Genomic DNA, 20,863 nt, shown 5'->3' on the forward strand with positions numbered 1-20,863 from the left:
CATTTCAGAGCAAACCGTAAACCCTGATGGGCTGTCTGGAAGCCATGACGTCCCCCTATCAGCAATGAGGAGAAAAATGTACCTACCACCAATAATCTCAAATTTAAGTTGGCCCTTGGTTCTTGAAATTTGCTTTGGTGTTTCCAGCATCCACTCATATAGAATATGCTAGGCACCTCTGGGCCATTGTCAGAAACAAGATTCTGGGTTTGATGGACCTTGGTCTGATGCAACACAGCTTATCTTACATTTTATGTTACAAATCTGCCAAAACACACAGTACACCTCCTGGCTCTACACTTGATTTTTATGCTAAAAGATTTGCTGTCCAGAGATGTAAATGAGCTAATATGCTACACAAGAAAAACAATTCAACCCAAAGCAACCGGGAAAAAATGAGTAAATGAATCAAAAGAATATGAAACTACTACTGCAAAATGTCTTTTGAAATTCAGCAACATTATCCACACAGTATGAACAGCCCTCGGTCCCTCTTTACTCTAGCCATTGATAACTAAAGGACCCTTTTACTAAAGTTTAGCACACACTAATGGACATTTGTATGCACTAAGGGCTCCTTTTACGAAGGTGCCCTACGGGTTTTACCGCACGCACCGGATCAGGGCAGGCTATAGCGCGCGCTAGCCAAAAATCTACCGCCTGCTCAAAAGGAGGCGGTAGCAGCTAGTGCGTGGCATTTTAGCGCATGCTATTCCACGCGTTAAGGCCCTAGCGCGCCTTTGTAAAAGGAATCCTAAATGCCAAGGGGCTCATAATCAAAACTTAAACACGTCTAAAAAACCGCCAAAGTCAGCACTTGGGACGATCTAAAAAAACAGATCGTACAAGTGTCGATTATCAAACTGACTTTCTGGAAGTGTCGCAGGACTTTTTATGCCTCTGAATGCCGCTGTGCAGCCAGAGCTGAAAGGGATGTATCTGGAGGAGTGGTTAGGGCAATATGTTGGTGGGATGGGGGCCAACCTAGATTTAGTCGTCCTGCAGGGATAATCAAATGTTTTTCTACACATCCTGGATGAAACTTAAGCGTTGTGAGTTAGATGGTGTAAAAACAAGTACAAATGTCAAAAAAGTATCCAGGTACAAATGTCAAAAAAGTATCTGCAGAGACAAAGTAAAGACCTCCACACACTCCCCCAGTGTTCACTGACCCCCCTCACACTCCCACAAATATCAGAATAGAAAAATACATACCTGTCTCCAGAACATCAGCACCTGGTATAGGAAAGCCTAGTAGAGCTGCACACAGATGTTTTAAATAGCTAGGGGGTGGGCTAGTGAACCATAGAGGAGGACCCAGGCTCATAAGCCACTCTAACCACTACATTTATGGTGGAACATATGCGCCCACCAACCCTACTCTACTGCTATGTGCCACCACAAGGAACGATTGTTTTATTATTGATTGTACATGGCTCTTCATAGATAAGTGGTTATCAATTTCTACTCCTAAGGTTTGGGATTGTAGTTCTAGTGGAAAGTCTATGTTGTCTACTGTAATCCTTGGTGTATAGCATAGGTCAGTTGAGGGTCCCAGCCAAAGGAATTTGGTTTTATTCTTATTTAATTTGAGGAGGTGGGTTGAGGTTCAGTTTTCTATGATGTGGACACATTGTTTGACAGTGGTGAGGGTGTTGGTTCATGCAGCTGTTACAGATAGCATGATCGTTATGTCATCTGCATAAGTGAAATAGTTTATTCATGTGAGATCTAGGTAGACGCCCAAGGATTGCATTAGAAGGTTGGACACCGATGGTGAAAGTGGGGATCCTTAGGAGACTCAGCTGTCAGAAAGTTAATAATAATAATAATAATAAATTTATTCTTCTATACCGCCATTAACCAAGAGTTCTAGGCGGTTTTTAAAAAACCAAGATTAAATAATAATAATAATAAAGTTCACCATCCTTATGTACAGCAAAGCCTTGGAACCAGGAGATCTCAGACATTTAATCAAAGTCTAATAGGTCAAATGCTCTGCTTAGGTCAAATTCGATTATGATTATGCTGTGACTCTTGCTTAATAGTTTTGCCGTATTTTACTAGTGCTGCGACCACCATCTTGGTGCTGTGATTTTTCCTGAATCCTGATTGTAAAGGGTAGAGGATACTGAAGCTTTGTAAGTAGCATTCGAGTTGTTCTGTGGCATATCCTTCCATCATTTTGACAAATAGGGGAATGAGGGCTACTAGCCGATAACTGGTTACATTAGAAGGGCTGAGTTTCCGGTCCTTGGGAATGGGCATTAAGACAATTACTCCTCCTGATTTGGGGAAAAGGCCAGTTTTTAGGTGATAGTTGAACCATTGGCCCCAGCATTGACTATCTCAGTTCACCACCAACTTGGGAGGTAGCTGCGCTGCTTCATTTGGTCTGGAAATCAGTCCCCATATATATTGTATCCAGGTTTTAATGTCTGTTAGCACGCGCTAAGCCTTAGTTAAAGGGTCCCAATGAAGAGATGATCTCATTTCTAGTGGCATGGCAAATCTTAATCAATATATTACTACTATTAAACAATGCAGATCCGCAGTTTACATTTCTTTAGGCATTACTGGGTCAGATCAACGGTCCATCAAGCCCAGTAGCCCGTTCTCACGGTGGCCAATCCAGGTCACTAGTACCTGGCCAAAACCCATGTTTGAATTTTCTTGTTTTTCCATTACTTACTTACTATCAGTTTCTAAAAGATCTTTAAACCCACTTATTTAAACAATATAATATACATTACTGATTTTCATATTATCATGTAGTTATAATGTACTTTTAATCTTTTTATCTATACTTATTTTAGTTTATATTGTGGTTTTTTTATTCATTAGTTTTAATGCTTGTTTTAGTTACTTAGAATTTTATTATATTGAGTACCTATTGTGTAAACCGTTATGAACTGCTGGTTAGGTGGTATATAAAAATAAATTATTATTATTAGCAATATTCCAGGGCAAACAGTAAAAACGGAAGAAACACAAGTACGAGGAGAAAGTGGTATCACCTCTCGGATGTATTCTTCTTGCTCTTCTTTAAGAGTGAGCTCAATGAAGATCTGCTGTAGTTTTTCATTGCAGTAGTTGATAATGAACTGTTCAAAGCTGTTATCCTATACAAAAAGAAAGAATATTATGTCAGCACAGAAGGAAAGGAACTGACGCCATATAATTCAGCCACTGCATTCACAGTCACTTCTCATACTTTTGATTGGAACAGTTATAAAATTAAATCTGAGGAGTTTGAATTTGGAGAAAATTGAGACGTCATGAAATAAAAGTAATGTCTCAAAATTGGTTTTAAAACAGTAGCCTGTAAAAGGTCTGATTGACAGCACAGCACACAGAAGCATTGCCCTGAATCGGGTCTGGTATAATTACATATACATCTCTAAAAACCTCAGCTGGTAAGGTATGTGGCTACTGTTTTGAGCAGCATCATAGAACCAAGTAATCATGGGCTTAGAAATCATTCATATCCAACAATAGACATTTCCAAACCCTCCTGAGGCGAGGTTACTGTTAAACTGAGGCCCTTTGATCAAGAAGAAGAAAAAAATGATGGCCTCCACTCCATTTTCTTTTTGAATCTGGGATTTTATCTTCTGATAAATCAATATCCTAACATTTATTTTTCTGCATTATGAGTTCTCCTAAATATCAGTTAACACACAATGCTCTTTTCCCTCTCTGGCTATGCAAGTAAAGCTGCAATTAAAAAAAAGTTTTTTAAATTTGGTTTGGCAGATTTAGCACCTCAGCGCTTTAGGGGTTTTTGGAACACAGCCTGGTTAAACACTGCTGTCCTCTCATGCTCTCATCTGGTAGGCAGTAATACTACTATAAGGTATTTTACAAGAATAAGCCCAACTGACAAGTAGGCCTTGGCAATTCGCCCCAATCCACTTCCATGTTGCAGCTTCATGTGGACAGGAGAAGTCTCGTCTCTCTATTGTATTTCATGATTATTTATCGAGTTTTAAACTGCTACTCTGGCAAAGCCATCCAAGCAGTGTACAACAGTTAAAATGATACATTAAATAGTCCTAAGAAATCAAAACAATAGAAGTAAAAATACAAAAGAAAAAAATATTTAGGCCCTAAAATATAACAAAGATTTGTATGGCCCTGCTGATGCCATGCCATCAGTGCCAGCACAACCAACTCCTCTTCCCATGTGCCCTCTAGCATGGCTAGTTAGTTTATTACGGGCCGTTCTTGTCTTTCCTCTGAAACATTTATTTATTTAAATTTTTTCTAGACTGTTTAAGAACTAAACGGTTCACATGAGTTATAACAAACATAATAATTATGACAAACTTTGGGGGTATCCATGTACTTTAATTTTTCTTTGCACTGTGCACTGGTTGCTTTCTTTTACTCTCTGTCCTGTCTTGGGGGGGGGATGTATCTGTGGGGAGGAAAGGGGGTTCTGAGCATGGGACAGGGTTGTGTTGAGTCTTTCAGTCATATACTGAAAAGTTATGGTATATGTTTTGCTTTGTTGGAGACCCTATGATTACCTGTATGCTGTATTTTGTTTGGTATTGCTACTGGAGTTTGACTCTGTTTTGTATTGTATTTGGCTGTTATTATAATAAATATTTAAATATTTTTAAAAATAATTATTATTTTGACAAACTAAAATCTTAAAATCATACTCTGTATTACTGCTTATTTCTCTTCATATAGCTTTAGCTATAGTACAGGGGCTCTCAGCCCAGTCCTCATGACTCACCTAGCCAATCAGATTGTTGGGATACCAGCAATGCATATGCATGAGATAGATTTGCACACAAATCTCATGCAAATTCATTGAGGATATCCTGAAAACCTAACTAGCTGGGTGTGTCCTTTAGTAAAACAAGGTAAACTAACTCTAAAAAGAGATGATTTTGAAAAGATCTTTATGCACCTAAAAAAGCATGTCTTACACATAAAACTGGCTCTTCCGAAGTGTGTAGAGCATATACACATGTAAAAAATAAGCGCAGAGAAATAGCATCCATTGTTTTGCGATCTGCACGTAAGTTGAATGGTATTGAAGTATGCATGTATTTTATAAAATATGCATGAACGCAAACGAAGCACATGCAGTTTAGGAGCAAAGTGAATTTGTGCGAGAGTGTTTGTGCGCTACTGGGAGTCACTGTACCAGCCTATTTCGTAAAAGTGCATAGTTGCCTAAAATTGTCTTGACACAATAAAGAATCCTCAAAAAAAATATCAATGGAAGATGCTGTTTAGACAAAGTAAATATAAAAATTCCTCTGACAAGATTGACCCCCTACCCAAGGTAATTTAGGCCTGTTTTTAGCAAGCCGTGGTAGAGCATTTTAGCATGGACCAGTGAGGTAAGTGGTCCGACCCTCATTCAATTCATTGGAGCATTGGAGCATTTACCTTGCCAGCCAGTGCTAAAATGTTCTACCACGGCTTGATAAAAGGGGGCCTTAATTTGGTTTTAGAGCCCCTGTTATTGTGAATCAAGAAATAAGAAATCCCATTTAATATTACTGTGAATCAGCTTCAATAGTAGACAAAATTATAAAAAATACTAGATAGCATTTCAAATATAGACAGGAGAAAAGTTGAATTAACCACAGTCTCATTGCATAAAATGAGACCCTATGCTAAAATAACCCAAAGTGACTTAATAGCATCCCCTGATGATAACTTCCCTCTGAAAATCTCTAACAGTACTGAACTAAAAGATATAATCATAAATAGGGCTACCAAATTTTGCCCCCCCCCAAATAAGAGGATGCATGGCCCCCATCTTCTTCTGCCCCTCTGCCCTTCCACAAAGGGCTGGTAATCTCCCTCCCACTCCCAGATTACAGCCTCGGACATAGATTTTACTGGTGCCCCCTCCACTTCTGCTTACGGGTGTACAACTCACTGCCCTCTCTCTACCCACAGTTTGGCATCTATCACTCCACCTCCTACTGGTCTACCTTAAAGGTGGTCGTCTGCTGGTCCCTGGCAGTGTTGCGCATATCCTGCCTATGGCTTTGCTCCAATGTTTTCCCTCTGGCCTGTCCTGCCTCCTTTGACATCATTTCCTGTTTCTGCTACTGTTGAGTTATTTTACCACAAGTTGTCCTATTTTATGCAATGAGACTCTGTGCTAAATAAATAAAATTGACCCAACATGAGGTAAAATAAACCAATTCAATAGAATCTCACATTGATAACTTCCCCCCCCTTAGTGGTAAAATAATGCATCTTAACTAGGTTTACCAGATGTCCGAGAGTCCTCTTTTTAGAGGACTGTCTGGGTGCCCAGATGGACTTTCTAAAACCTGGCAGTTTGTCCGGGTATTGGAAAGCCCTGAGAAACTCCGGCCATGTCTGAAGGGCCTCCGAGCATGCGCACATGACATCGCGCTCATCTGCGCATGCTTGAGGCCCTCCAGATATGGCACGAAGGTCTGGGAAGAAGAGATGAAGCTTTGTGGAGGTGGGACTGGGGAAGGAACAGGACAGAGTTGGGGCGGAATGGGTTGAGGCGGAACAGGGCGGGGCTATATGTCCGGGATTTTGTGACACATAATATGGTAACACTAATCTTAACAGTAGCTCATGTTGATAATTATGCCTCAAGTGTGTGTATGATTTAAGCTGTTTCACAGTAATACTGATTTGAATTTCTTTTCCCTTAAAAAACAGGCATAATACAGATAAATTTTTGGGCTTTTCACATAGGTGGCTTCTTAAAAAAAAAAAGCCCCCTATATTAATGATTGCAATTATAATTGCAATACCATAACACTAGTATTTTTGAATTTCACTTTAAAAATTGCTGTGCATAGAAAGTATTTTGGTGTGATTACATTTGAAGTGCTTGATATGCTTGACAAGTTTCATTTTTTGACACAAAAGGAAAAAAGTAAGGATTCTTTGCAAACAGGGACCGAACAAAGTATCATCCTCTTATTTAACTAGTTGAACCATTCTCTGAGAGTAAATTTTGAGGGCCAATGCATAGGGTATGAACATGGAAGATATACAATGAGAAATTCCTGCATCCAACAAAATTAGCCACACCTTGAGAGCTTCAGTATTTAGAGCGATGTTATTTTAAACAGTAACAGAACAAAACACATAGTTGTTATCTGAAGCGATGATCCAGCTAAGTGGGGTTTTGGGTTTTTTTTTTTTTTTGCTAAGCTGCCGAAAGTTGCAGCACAGACAGAAGGGCACATTCAAGCGGAGACATGGTACAAAACCATAGACATTAATTTCAAGACACAGGACTCCTTTTACTAAGCTATGCAAAAAAAAAAAAAAAATGGCCTTAGCATGCCCTTACACGGGTCTTTCCTGCATGCTAAGACCATTTCTAGTGCAGCTGGAAAATGGCCGATTTTCCATTTTCCAAATTAATGGCCATGTGCTAATGCTGCCATTAGTACGTGGCCACTTACAAAAATTAGAGCAGGAGCCCTTACCACCACCTATTTTGTAGGCAGTAGGGCCCTGATTCTCATAAGGACGCTGAAAGTTAGGCGGCAGTAGGCATCCTACCGTCACCTAACTTAATTGGTGACAAACGATGCAGTAATTGACTGTGTCATTTAAAACCAATTTAAAACTGATTTAGGCCCTCCTTTACAAAAGCACACTAGCGTTTTTAGCGCTGGCTGTGGAAATAAGAACTCCGACGCTCAAAGGATTTCTATGAGTGTTGGAGTTCTTACCGCTGCAGCTGGTGCTAAAAATGCTAGCACAGCTTTGTAAAGGAGGGAATTAATAAAATGTAGGCGCCTGCAGAACAAGCTGCCGATGTCCCACCCACAGAGGCGTTTACGGTCAAAGTGGGCCTGGCTTGTGCCAGAAGTGTCTATTTATTATTATCACAGCTCTATAAATAATAATTAATTATAATTAGTGAAGTGTTCAGACCGTTACCCGTGCATTCTGTGATCTCACTGAACTGGGGTACATTTGGGACCATCATCACACTTCTAATGTCCCATTGCCAGCCTCCTTATTCTATATAATTAGTGAGTCTCTTTAATGCTCATTATATATTTGTAGATAGTTTTTTTAAAAAACACACTTATCTTGATAGCTGTTTCACTAGGCTTGGCATGTTTCTCTTTAACTTCCAGCTGCAGCGAGATAAAGTGCTTAAATCATAAAGTGCTTGTGCATATAGTGTTAGCTATTAGCTTCCGTGTTCGCTTGTTCCGTGTTGTGCCAGAAGTGACCATAGGACCAGAAGGGCTCCTGTAGACACGAACCTCGTGTAAAGTAGGCGGGGGAAATGTAGGCCAGTAAAGCTCTACATTTGGCCGCAATTCTGCAACTGGCGCCAGTACATGATTGACACGCGACTGGTGCCAGTTTTGGAGGCACTGGCCAATACCGGCGCCAGTTGCAGAATCCACCCCTAAGAGCTCATGTGCTAATCTTGCACTAATCCGTTTGTGCGCAGTAATACAGCTGCGCCGATTAGTACAAAAATACCCACTTTCCAACCCCAGACACCCCCCTCCCTCTGACGAAAAATGATTTTTAGCGCAAGGTTTACACATGCGCAAAATTGCTGCAGAATTCCTCGGTGTCCTGTGTTAAACACACAGTACTGCTTACTACAGCTTAGTACAAGGAGCCCATAGCGACTAGTTTCATTCTTCAAGATTTGACACTGGCATATAACCGAGAAGGCACAGCTGAGTTAGGCAGAGCCCAAATTAGACTTGTAGATCACCACCCCAGGGGCTGCAGTGAAATTTGTATAGTGCACAATCTTATGCACATGTAAGAAATACGATTAAAACAGAACATGCAAAAAGGTTTGCATTATACACATCATACTTACTGATTCCTGTTGCAAAAATAACAAAAAAAAAAAAAAGGAGACAAATATTATAGGAAATAGTCAATTCTGGATAATCTGATCATTCAGGTTGCTGGCTTATTGCTCTGTATAATGGGTATGAGCTTCTGAAACAGAGAATTTGTTTTCTGTTTTTGCTTTTTTGGGGGGCAAATCTTTATTCAACAATACACTTTTTAAAATAGCAGTTGTATAATTTTTATTAAGATCATTCAGCTGACAGTTAAAACAAATCCAGTCAGCAAGATCAAATTTTTCAAGAAATCAGAACTTATTTCTGAAACAAAATGCAGAGTGCCCCCTTCTCTGAACCTACCGTTCTGAGTTTAAGTAACTCAGCACACAGATCTCCTGATACCTATCAGGATACCATGAGTCCGTTACACTGATATACTGAATGCGTGACTATAAGGAAGTAAAGACTCAGGAAAGGAAAATAGACTTTTCAAATCAAACTATAAACCTTTCACTCTAAAAACCAAATGGCCCCCTCCCCAAGACATACCAAGAAAGAACAAATCCTAGTAATAACTTCACAATAAATAGAATCTGATATACTCGTATGTTGAAAAATGTAATGTTATGATGGCCAGAGGGAAAAATGTAGTATGATTAGCATACTAACCCCCTCCTTTACTAACTCGTAGTGCGGGTTTTAGCGCCAGCAGCGGCAGTAACTGCTCCGACGCACATAGTCTCTGCCACTGCTTTCGCTAAAACCCACACATTGTCAAGACACCTTATAATTGGAATCTTCCCCTAATTTTTAACTCAGTAGTGTATGACAGGTTTCTTCTCCATTCTGAAAGCATGTTTCACTCAGAAGATACTCTCCTGCGTTATAAGACAAGAATTAAGGTCATTCAACCACCTCCAGGTACATTTGGATCTTAAAATCTTTTAAATTTTTATTTTCATTGTGTCTTATGTTATAGATACGAGAAAATGGTTTCTGAGCAAAGGGGTATCAAATGGTTTAATCTGATGTGGGGGTCCATTGACCAATTTTATTGATTCTACTTGAGTAGTTTTCCCTTTACTTCTGGTTATAATATACACATCCAGGGAAGGGGGGTGGGTGGGAAGGAGAAGGATAATGTACAGGGACTGGTTTATTAATGTTTTGTAAATACTATGTATGGTTATCTTGAATACACTGAAATCAGGGGGGAGGGGTGAAAATTATTCTTATGTATTTTATTGATGGATGTACGTGCTGTTTTATCAAATAACTTGTATGAATTCTTGTATGCACTGTTTTTAGACTGAAAATGAATAAAGATATGTAAATGCTAAAAAAAACAAAAAACTTTTAAATAGCTTCATAGATTACAATTAATTCAGAATACCGCTGCGAAGCTGATCTTTAGAAAACGTAAATTTGGCCATATGACCCCTATAAACCGCTTCGAACTTAGGGTATAGCGGTATATAAGAAATAAAATTATTATTATTATTATTATTTGCTTCAGAGTCTTTATTGGCTCCCGGTTTATTTTAGAATTCAATTTAAATGTGCTTGTATTTCTTTTAAAATTCTACATGGTAGCTTTAATCTTCTTATTCCTTTATTTTGGAATGTTTACCGATTCTCCTTTGCAAGAGGTATCTAACAATTTAAACTCTCCCTTCCTTCTAAAAAAGGGATTAAAGGAGTCAAGATCAATCTTTGGTCTTTAAATTCTCTCAACTCTGGAATGATCTCCCCCCTTTTTTTTTTAAGGAGTTCCAGTTCGTTTCAATTTTTCCGTAAATCTTTAAAAACTACTCTATTTGCCAAACATTTTGAAATTTTGCTATTATCTTCTATTTATCATTTGTAAATCATTTCCTGTTTATTTAATTGCTGTAAACCGAGTCGAGCCTTCTCAGAATGATGACTCGGTATACAAAGTTAAGCTTTAGTTTAGTTTAGAGTTTGATATATACTATAAAATGCTGCAATTACCTGGTAACTGCAAAGCTCATTCTGAACGTTCAGGTCCTGCAGAAATAACTGCTTTAAAGTTCAGCTGTCAGAACATTTTAGTAGTACATTAAAACATTTAAGATGCACGCTGATAATCCTTCTAGTCAAGCTATGGCTGAGCCCAAAAGACTGTGGGAAAAAATTAGAAAGATGTGAAATATCTGCAGGTTTGCACTTTTCAACTTGGTACACTATGCATCTTTTCCATGATGTAGCTCTTGTCAGCTAATGACAGAAACAAATGTTTACACAGAGGACTCGGGCTTCCAAGTTGCAAGCTCTTCTGCATCAGTTTAATATTTTAGTCAGGTCTTTGGTTTTTGATACATTTCTGTAATGTAATAATAATAATAATAATAACTTTATTCTTGTATACCGCATTACCATGGAAGTTCTATGCGGTTAACAGAAGAAGAGACTGTACAATTACAGCGAAGTTACAAGTTCGTTAATATTACATTAACATTTTAGACAATGCATTTTTTAATCAAGTTAAATTTACATATTAGATGATACATTTACGGAGAAATTAATTTTTTCAGGTAGGTAATATATTAGGAGTAGTTATGTTTGCTATGAGTTACATACAGCAGAGTTACAAATAGAAGTGTTACATACGGCTGTAAAGAGTCTGGGGGAGAGTCGAGGTCAGAGGAGGAGGAGGGAGGAGAGGAGAACGTTCAGAGGAATTTGTCAAAAAGGTAGGTTTTAGTTAACTTCCTGAAAGTTTGATAGGGGGGGGGGGGGAATTGGAGATGAGAGTAGAGAGGCATTTGTTCCATTTGCCCGCTTGGAATGCTAGGGATCGGTCGAGGAATTTTTTGTAGAGGCAGCCCTTCGGGGAGGGAAAAGAGAACAGGTAGGTATTTCGAGTACGAGAGGGGCCTGCAATTTCGAGGTGCTCAGATAGGTAAATTGGTGAAGAGCCTGCTAAGGTTTTGAAGCTGATCTCAAAAACTAAACACATCAGGAGGCACATTAAGCTTCCTGGTGGGATATTTGAAGAGAGTCAAAATTTGCTGGGACAGCAAACTATGCCAGTCCAACTGATACCCCCTTCAATTTCTCCTCTTCAGTCTGTTCTGAACTCTGCTGCATGCCTCATATTCCATCAGTATCACTATGCCCACATTTCACGAGAGAAGACACATCTAATATACCGGACTCAGAGGAGCTCATGAGTGGGGAACAGGCTGAAAAATTAGAACACATAGAGGTAAGTAAGGAGGATGTCCTCAAGCAGATAGACAGGTTAAAATGCGGCAAATCGCCGGGCCCGGACGGGATCCACCCAAGGGTTCTGAAAGAACTAAGACAAGAAATAGCGGGCACAATCCAGCATGTTTGCAACCTATCCTTGAAAACTGGAGAGGTACCAGAGGACTGGAAATTGGCGAATGTCACACCTATCTTCAAGAACGGATCGAGGGGTGACCCCGGGAACTACAGGCCGGTAAGCCTGACTTCAATTATAGGGAAGATGGTGGAAGCTATGATCAAGGACGGTATTTGCGAGCACATCGAGAGACATGGCCTACTGAGAACAAGCCAGCATGGATTCTGTAAGGGAAGGTCATGCTTAACGAACCTTCTGTACTTCTTTGAGGGAATAAGCAGTCGGGTGGACAATGGGGAACCTATAGACATCATTTACCTTGATTTTCAAAAGGCTTTCGACAAGGTGCCACATGAAAGGCTGCTTAGGAAGCTGTGGAACCACGGGGTGGGAGGGGATGTGCACAGATGGATCGAGCACTGGTTGTCGGGTAGACTGCAGAGGGTCGGAGTAAAGGGACAATACTCTGACTGGCGGGGAGTCACGAGCGGTGTGCCACAGGGATCGGTGCTGGGGCCGTTACTCTTCAACATATTTATCAATGACCTGGAAAAGGAGGCAAAGTGCGAGGTTATAAAATTTGCAGACGATACCAAACTGTGCGGCAGAGTTAGGTCCAGGGAGGAGTGTGAGGACCTGCAAAGGGACCTGGACAAGCTGGAAGACTGGGCAAACAAATGGCAAATGAGCTTTAACGTGGAAAAATGCAAGGTCATGCATATAGGGAAAAAGAACCCGTTGTTCAACTACAAATTGGGGGGGGCAATGTTGGGAGACAGCAGTCTTGAGAGAGACTTGGGTGTGCTGGTGGATGCATCACTGAAGCCATCTGCACAGTGCGCAGCAGCCTCGAAAAAAGCCAACAGAATGCTGGGCATCATAAAGAGGGGCATAACAACCAGGACGCGGGAAGTCATCATGCCATTGTATCGAGCGATGGTGCGTCCACATCTGGAATACTGTGTTCAATATTGGTCGCCGTACCTCAAGAAGGACATGGCGGTACTTGAGAGAGTCCAAAGGAGAGCAACGAAGCTGGTAAGAGGGCTGGAACACTGCCCGTACGCCGAGAGGTTGGATAGGCTGGGGCTCTTCTCTCTGGAAAAAAGGAGGCTCAGGGGAGATATGATAGAGACCTTCAAGATCATGAGGGGCATAGAGAGGGTGGATAGGGACAGATTCTTCAGGCTGAAGGGGTCAACAGGCACGAGGGGGCATTCGGAGAAACTGAAGGGAGATAGGTTCAGAACAAATGCAAGGAAGTTTTTTTTCACCCAAAGGGTCATGGACACTTGGAATGCGCTACCGGAGGAAGTGATTAGGCAGAGTACGGTACAAGGATTCAAACAGGGATTGGACGGATTCCTGAGGGATAGGGGGATCGTGGGATACTGAGAGAGGTGCTGAGATGTAACACAGGTATAGAAAGCTAACCAGGGGTCGCGGCCTGCTCTGGTCGTGCATGTGCAAGACCGGAGGGTTAGGACTTCGATGGGAAGATAGAACTCAATGGGAAACCAAGGTGGCAAGGGGGCCCCTTCTGGTGACTCAGACAGGCCGTGACCTGTTCGGGCCGCCGCGGGAGCGGACTGCCGGGCAGGATGGACCTATGGTCTGACCCGGCGGAGGCACTGCTTATGTTCTTATGTTCTTATGTACCCCTCTCCTCAAGTCACTTCATTGGCTCCGTATCTATTTCCGCAAACAGTTCATACTCCTCTTACTGACCTAAAAGTGTATTCGCTCTGCAGCTCCTCAGTATCTCTCCTCTCTCCCCATAGTCCTCCCTCCCCCCCAAAAAAAAACTCTGCTCATCGGAAAAGTCTGTATTATCTGTACCTTTCTCCTCTACAGCCATCTCCAGACTCTGTCCCTTCTACCTTGCTGTACTGTAAGCCTGGAACAAACTGCCTGACTGGACATCTCTGGCAGCATTCAAATCCAGACTTCTTTGAAAATGCTTTCAGTTCCAAATAGAGAATGACACGGTGACAAAATTCATCACCGTCCCCGTCCCCGCGGATAACCGCGGGAAACCATCTTCATGTCATTCTTTAAGGAGAGAGGGAAGAATCAGAGTATGAATGGCCACAACCATTGACCCGCAAGCTTTGCTTTGAAGAATGCTGGTGTAGAAGGATTGAGGTTGAAATAGACACTAGAAAATGACATGGGATTATTTCCCACGGTTATCCGCGGGGACGGGGACGGTGACGAATTTTGTCACCGTGTCATTCTCTAGTTCCAAACCCTAACCCACCTTCTAGCACCAATAACTGTGCACATAGGAATACCACCAGATTGCAACTCCACTCTACATTTTTATTCTCTTAAAAACAAAAAGGACATTGATTTTTTTACCGACAATTGAAGGCTCATTATCTTTTGCATTTTGATTTTGTTAAGAGTTCCCAGGTGATATTCAAATTGATTTGGGGTCCATTGACATCTTTTGTAGATTTGTTATAGTTGCCCTTTATCTTTATTTTCCGTGGTTTTGCACCCACACATCTGGGGGGGGAGCGGGAGGGGGGTATATCTTTTGTTTTGGTATTATTCCTGAAGGTAATGTTGGATAGGGAAGAGAATTTTTGTATAGATTCTGATTGTTTATAAGTGCTTATTTGATTATTATTATTTGTATGTAAATTGTATTGTACTTTTTGTTGGCATTAAAAACTAAATAAAGTTTAAAAAAAGTTCCTTTTAACAGGATATTTTTAATTTAATATAAACAAACTCCTTGACAATGTTAGCAGAACCAAAAATATCACAAAGGAAGCTTTTCTTCATGAAATTGTTGAGTTACTAATCCGAGACAGAAGAAATGACACTGGATTCCCAAGTTCAAATGAACAATGCACTGCTATCTCATGAACTCAGCAATGCTAAAGAATTTTTTATGCTGATATCAGCTCACTGCCTCCACTTCTCCCTACACACATTCAATCAAGTGCACACACTCAGCTAGTTTAAACAATACTGCAGCCAAACCAGACTGTCTTTCAAAGTGGAACATTTTTAAAGATGCCTGCCTATAAGAAAAGTGTCCCAGGCACTCAGAAATTAATGATTTCTATGACCTTGCTTTCCCTATTTTCTTTTTTTGTACCTTGCAAACTTCTGCATTCCAACATTATTTTTCACATCCTCCCAGGCTTGCTCCTGTGTCTTTCTTTGACCTAATCCTGTTCTACTCCTCTCGTTACATAAGCTACCAACTCCTTAATGAGCCATCTCCCAACCTGCCACTCCTGAACATAAGAACATAAGCAATGCTTCCACTGGGTCAGACCTGAGGTCCATCGCGCCCAGCAGTCTGCTCACGCGGCGGCCCAACAGGTCCAGGACCTGTGCAGTAATCCTCTATCTATACCCCTCTATCCCCTTTTCCAGCAGGAAATTGTCCAATTCTTTCTTAAACCCCAGCTCTCTGCCCTATAACGTCCTCTGGAAGCGCATTCCTCTAGACTTGAAATTTGAATAGGGTCAGCCTGTGAGGGGTGAAGATTATATGCAGAAGCTCACTCATTTGTGTAAATCCGTAGGGCTAAATGGCAGGACCAGGTGTGATAAAACAAGTCGCTCACTGGTAGGGCTGACCATGAACCTGAAAGAATATCTCTGCTTTTTCAGGGGACAGACTTGCACAAGATTTTCCACCTGCAATCTGAATCCCCTTAAACCTTTGTGTACAGACCTGAGCAAAAGGAGCACCTCTTAACAATCTGCACATGCCTCTGAGCTGGTGCAAATGCTGACCGATCGGGTTTGTGAGAAAGATTCCCGGGACAAATATTTCACCAGGGGATAAAGCTGCTGTGTTATTGCAGTCACAGTTGCATGACGCACAGCTCGTACATAGTAGTGCTGCGACCATTACAATTGTGATTCGCATCTATCTGCCATTTATGAATGAATGAAAATTGCATAGAGTAATAATAAAAAATAAATAATAAAAATAAAAGACGAGAACTTGAACCATTGCTGTCACAATTAGAACTAGTTTGGCAGTCAGCAATGCAGTGCAAGTTAGCGAGATCAGTTGTAGCCTCATCTGCTGACAGTGCATCTGGAGCCGGGAAAGTGCACTGTGGGTCAAGGGCAGGGCCAGATTTTCCTATAGGCTAACTAGGCTTCAGCCTAGGGCCTCAAGTTCAAGAGGGGCCTACATTCAAATTGTTAGCAAAATTAAAATTACACTATTCTAAAAACAGTGAACACTAAAACACTGAACCGAAAATAAGGAGAAATTCTACGGATCGGAACCTGCTCCGGCCGCAACGGGGCGCCGACTCGGCTTCTCCCTTTCTTTTTCTCGCCCTAGGAGGAGGATCGGGGAGGGAAAGACGTCAGTCCGGAAACAGCTGGACAAAGCTCAGCCTTGCGGGGAGAGAGGCAAAACGTGGATCCGTCAGGACAGGGCGGCCCAGACTGGCATCGGGGGTGGGATGGGGGGTGAGGTGAGGAAGGACGCACTGGGGGCACTATGAACATAGGAAGGGGCAATGTTGTGTGTTATGTTTGATTAGTTATTGTTACAAGTACTATATATGGTGCTGAGCATAAATGTCCAAATAAGTGTTCTCGACTTTTTTTATTTATTATCCGTGTCACGTTTTTTATAAAGGTTAGTACCAATAACAACATGTTTCATTTAACATATTGATATATATCACAGTAATGATGTATTTTATTATCTCTCATGTAATTTACAAACTTAAAAATGGGAGGTGAAAGGGCCTCATAAGTGGAATAGCCTAGGGCCTCTTTTCATCTAAATCCGGCCCTGGTCAAGGGTCAAAGGTGTGATGGGTCACATGGGTCACAAAAGATGACCCACTGTCAGCTCTGCTGCTAATTAGCGTGTGCCAATAATATCCATCCCCACATCGCCTACCATCAAATTACAATCAAGGTTGTGAGCATTTCCAGTTGCATTCTCTATTGTCTATTGAGAAATGTCTTATCCTTCAAGCATGTGCTCTTCCCATCCCCCATCTACTTTCCCCTTTCTGTCCTGAGCCTGAGTAGAGAGGTAGTGTAGCAAAACTCTCCCCCCACACACAAACAGAAAGACAAGGAGGGCTCACTAAAGAGTTCTCTGGGGGCCACCATTGGCCCCTGGGCCCTGCACTGAAGAACACTGCACTAGACCATCAGCAATGTAAAGGTAGGCCGGGGGGAGGGGGGCCTTGAAGGATCCATTTCTGAGGGGAGGTTTAAGGGGAGTCATTTTGTATTTGTGCAAGAGGGGGGAAGAGGGAGGGAGTTGGGAGTGTGGCGCATCATGTGGGGAGGGGAGGAAAGAGAGGCTGGTATGTAGGTCCCAACCAAGATTTGGTGCTGGCACCCATGTGGCTAAGTGCTCACAAAGATAGGACTGTCCTATCAGGACACATAGCTAAGGAATAGAGAATGACACAGGGACACATTTTTCCCTGTCCCCGCAGGAACTCAATTTCCCCGTCCCGTCCCCGTGAGTTTTGTCATTGTCCCTGTCCCTTATGATTGTAAAGTGTTTGAGGCTTGTGCAGATGAGGACAGAGTTTGCAGGAATGGGGTAGGGACAGGAAAAGAACTTGCCTGGACGGGACAGGGAAATGAACTCCCACAGGGATGAGGAAAAATTTGTCCCCGTGTCATTTTCTACTATGGAAGCATTGACACTAAATATCTCCTGAGTAGCCTAGTGGTTAGGGCAGCAGCCTCAGCACCCTGAGATTGCAGATTCAAGCACAGCGCTGCTCCTTGTGACCTTGGGTAGGCTACTTAACACTCCATTAGTCAGATTGCAAGCCTACTAGGACAGACAGGGAGAAATACTTGAGTACTTGAATGTAATCCGCTTAGGCTAAAAGCAGTGTATAAATATTAAAAATAAAGAAATAAATACGCTCTAGGCTCTTCATTGGATTGCCCTTCTTCTGCCTGGATTTGATATGGCCAATTAGTGCCAGTATTCAATGGCATTGCCCAGTTAAATGTCATTGAATAGTGGCAGCCAGTTGGCTCAGTATGGTTTATGCCTCTCCTGCCTGTTTAAACTATTCTGAATATTGACCCTATAATGTTTGAATGTTTTCCATCTGCTACATTATTATGTTATATACTCTTTGTGAACTCCAGCATTAGCACTTCTCATTCTTTTTACCTGAATAATTCTGTGGTAAAATGTATCATGTTTCTTCTGTATGAAAAAAAAAATGCTATATAAAATTCTGAGGTGTAGGATCCAGTCTTTAAAAGAAGGCGCACAGATAAACAGCAAAACTTGCTCAAGCTTAGATAAAGATCGCCTTAGAAGCACATCAACAGCGGTGACTTTTCTGCTTTGACCCTCATACAAAACCAAACTCAAAACCCCTTCACTTCATTTCAGCTTCTCCTGAGTACATTGTTTCAAAACACATACACAGTTAACAAGCTCATACAGATCCGATGATATCAGCATGTGTATGCTCTGTTTCACCCAAAACAAATTTCTCAGAATACAAACTCAAGAATATTTTATTTATTTTATTTTTATTTTATTTATTTAGATTTTTATCCCGTCCTCCCAGTAGCTCAGAACGGTTTACAAGTAAACATTCACAAAGGAGTGAATTGGACATACAAGATTATACAGTAGATTTAAAAACTTGGACATACGAGACTGTGCAGCAGTGTAAATATAGAGACTATACAGCAAATTAAGAACAGTAGTTTAAATATAAGTAGTTTAGTTTAGATATGAGTTATTTGAGTATAGGCTGAGAGTGGACTATACAAAAATTTAGGCAGAAGATTAGAATGGAGAAAGAAGGGTAGAGGTGGGGTTTAAGGGGTTGAGTGTAGACTGAGGGCAACCTTTAGTTGAAGAGGAGGGTCTTTACCATTTTCCGGAATGTCATTAGTAAGTTCTGTAATAGAGAATGACACGGTGACAAAATTCATCACCGTCCCCGTCCCCACGGATAATCCCATGTCATTTTCTAGTGTCTATTTCAACCTCAGTCCTTCTACACCAGCATTCTTCAAAGCAAAGCTTTCGGGTCAGTGCTTGTGGCCATTCATACTCTGATTCTTCCCTCTCTCCTTAAAGAATGACATGAAGATGGTTTCCCGCGGTTATCCATGGGGACGGGAACGGTGATGAATTTTGTCACCGTGTCATTCTCTATTCTGTAATCTGAGTTGAGGGGGGAGTTGGTTCCAGAGTTGGGGAATGAAGTGGCTGTAGGAGCGTTTGCGGGCGGTTTCTGAGAGGAGGGACCTTCCGGGGGGAATGCATAGGCGTATCTCCATTTCTGAGCGGAGGGTGCGGGTGGGGATGTATAAAGGAAAAAAACCCTGAAGCTTGCAGGGGTGGAAGAAACCATTATAGGGAGCACAGTGGAGTTACTAGACCTTCATTTGCTCTTTGTTTTAAAGAATAATTTAATTTCACAAACTTTTTTCACTGCGGCACGCTAAACTCGGGGTCGCGTCTAGAAGGCCTCTGACCATGCGAGGACATTGATCGATGACATCACATGCATGTGCATGACAGCATCACGCCGACATCCATGCATGCTCAGAGGCCCTCCAGACGTGATCCTGAGTTTGGGATCCTTCCAAAACCTGGACTAATTGCCGGGGTTTGGAAATCCTTCCATCGCTGGGGGGGGGAGGGCAAAGAGGAGAGGCGCCAGTGCCTGTACCTGCAGTGACTGTGACCCGTCAAATGCGTGCACGACATAAGCGCCCCAACAAATGTACCCCCACAATTGCACGCACTGACGGTGGATACTATTTTGTCTTTTTGGGGGTTACAAAGTATCTAGTGTTAGGGTAAGGTTTATCTGGAGGGCCCTGATTTGCTCAGACTCTCAGGCCCCATCCCTTGGGAGGGGCTTGAGGTGCCTCAATCCCCTCACAAGGGACAGGGCCTGAGGAGTCTGAGCAAATCAGGGCCTTCCAGATATCCACTTATGGCAGATTCAGTCACGGGGCACCATTGTCGTGCAAGCACTTGTCCCTACGCGCAATTGTCAGGACGCATTTGTCGGGGCGCAATTGCTGTGTGCGGATTTGTCGGTGTACTGCCCACATCTCGCCGTGACACACCCAGAATCCCACCGTGGCACACTGTTTGCGATTCACTGAGCCAGATCATAACATGATTTTTACAAGTTGTTTTATAATTATAGGACTTCTCTACAAGAATTATGTAGTGGGCTGTTGGAGCTTCCTGGGAAGCTGTTGTTCTAAGGTTCCTTGTGCTTCTTGTCAAACAGCTATGCTCACCCTCCTATACCTTATTGCCTAGAAAGAACACCTGAAATGATTAATGGCCACCCAAGTCTGGGAAGTAACACCTGATCAGAGCTAGCAACGCTACCTTTTTTCTACCTGGCTGCACTGCATCTCACTATAAGATCTGATGGCAATATAGTCAGTCGTCTCATGTAAAATGTAAGACAAATTTAGGCTTACCTCAAAAATTTCAAAGCCATAGATGTCCAGAACTCCCATGACCTTCTTTCTGACTTTGGTTTGTGCCTTTCAAATTGAAAAACACAGATTAGGAAACTGTAGAAGAAAAGCAATTTCAATGTATCTCTCTGTGGGGTTTGGGGGTTAGAACAGTTTATTTGTTGCACGTTAAATCAATTTAATGCATATTAAACAGTTCTAGTGCATTCTGGTATTCAAGCATTGTGTGAAAAGAACCAAATCA

The 20,863-nt window shown here is 41.7% G+C and overlaps 1 protein-coding gene across 9 annotated transcripts in view; it reads right to left on the bottom strand.

Annotated features, from left to right (window-relative positions):
* MYO1B (myosin IB) overlaps window positions 1–20,863 on the bottom strand; it is a 423,667-nt gene that overhangs the window by 134,709 nt on the left and 268,095 nt on the right. For 5 of the 9 annotated variants that reach the window (XM_033945224.1, XM_033945230.1, XM_033945226.1 and 2 more), the window contains exons 13-15: window positions 20,620–20,685; window positions 8,840–8,845; window positions 3,018–3,122 (exon numbers count right to left, since the gene is read on the bottom strand). In XM_033945224.1, the coding sequence (XP_033801115.1) occupies window positions 3,018–3,122; window positions 8,840–8,845; window positions 20,620–20,685 (177 nt within the window). The remainder of the gene's footprint in view (window positions 1–3,017; window positions 3,123–8,839; window positions 8,846–20,619; window positions 20,686–20,863) is intronic. The other 4 variants (XM_033945231.1, XM_033945228.1, XM_033945229.1 and 1 more) reach the window with 1 other exon arrangement.

Source organism: Geotrypetes seraphini, chromosome 5, assembly GCF_902459505.1.
Source record: "Geotrypetes seraphini chromosome 5, aGeoSer1.1, whole genome shotgun sequence".
NCBI classification, from domain to species: domain Eukaryota; kingdom Metazoa; phylum Chordata; class Amphibia; order Gymnophiona; family Dermophiidae; genus Geotrypetes; species Geotrypetes seraphini.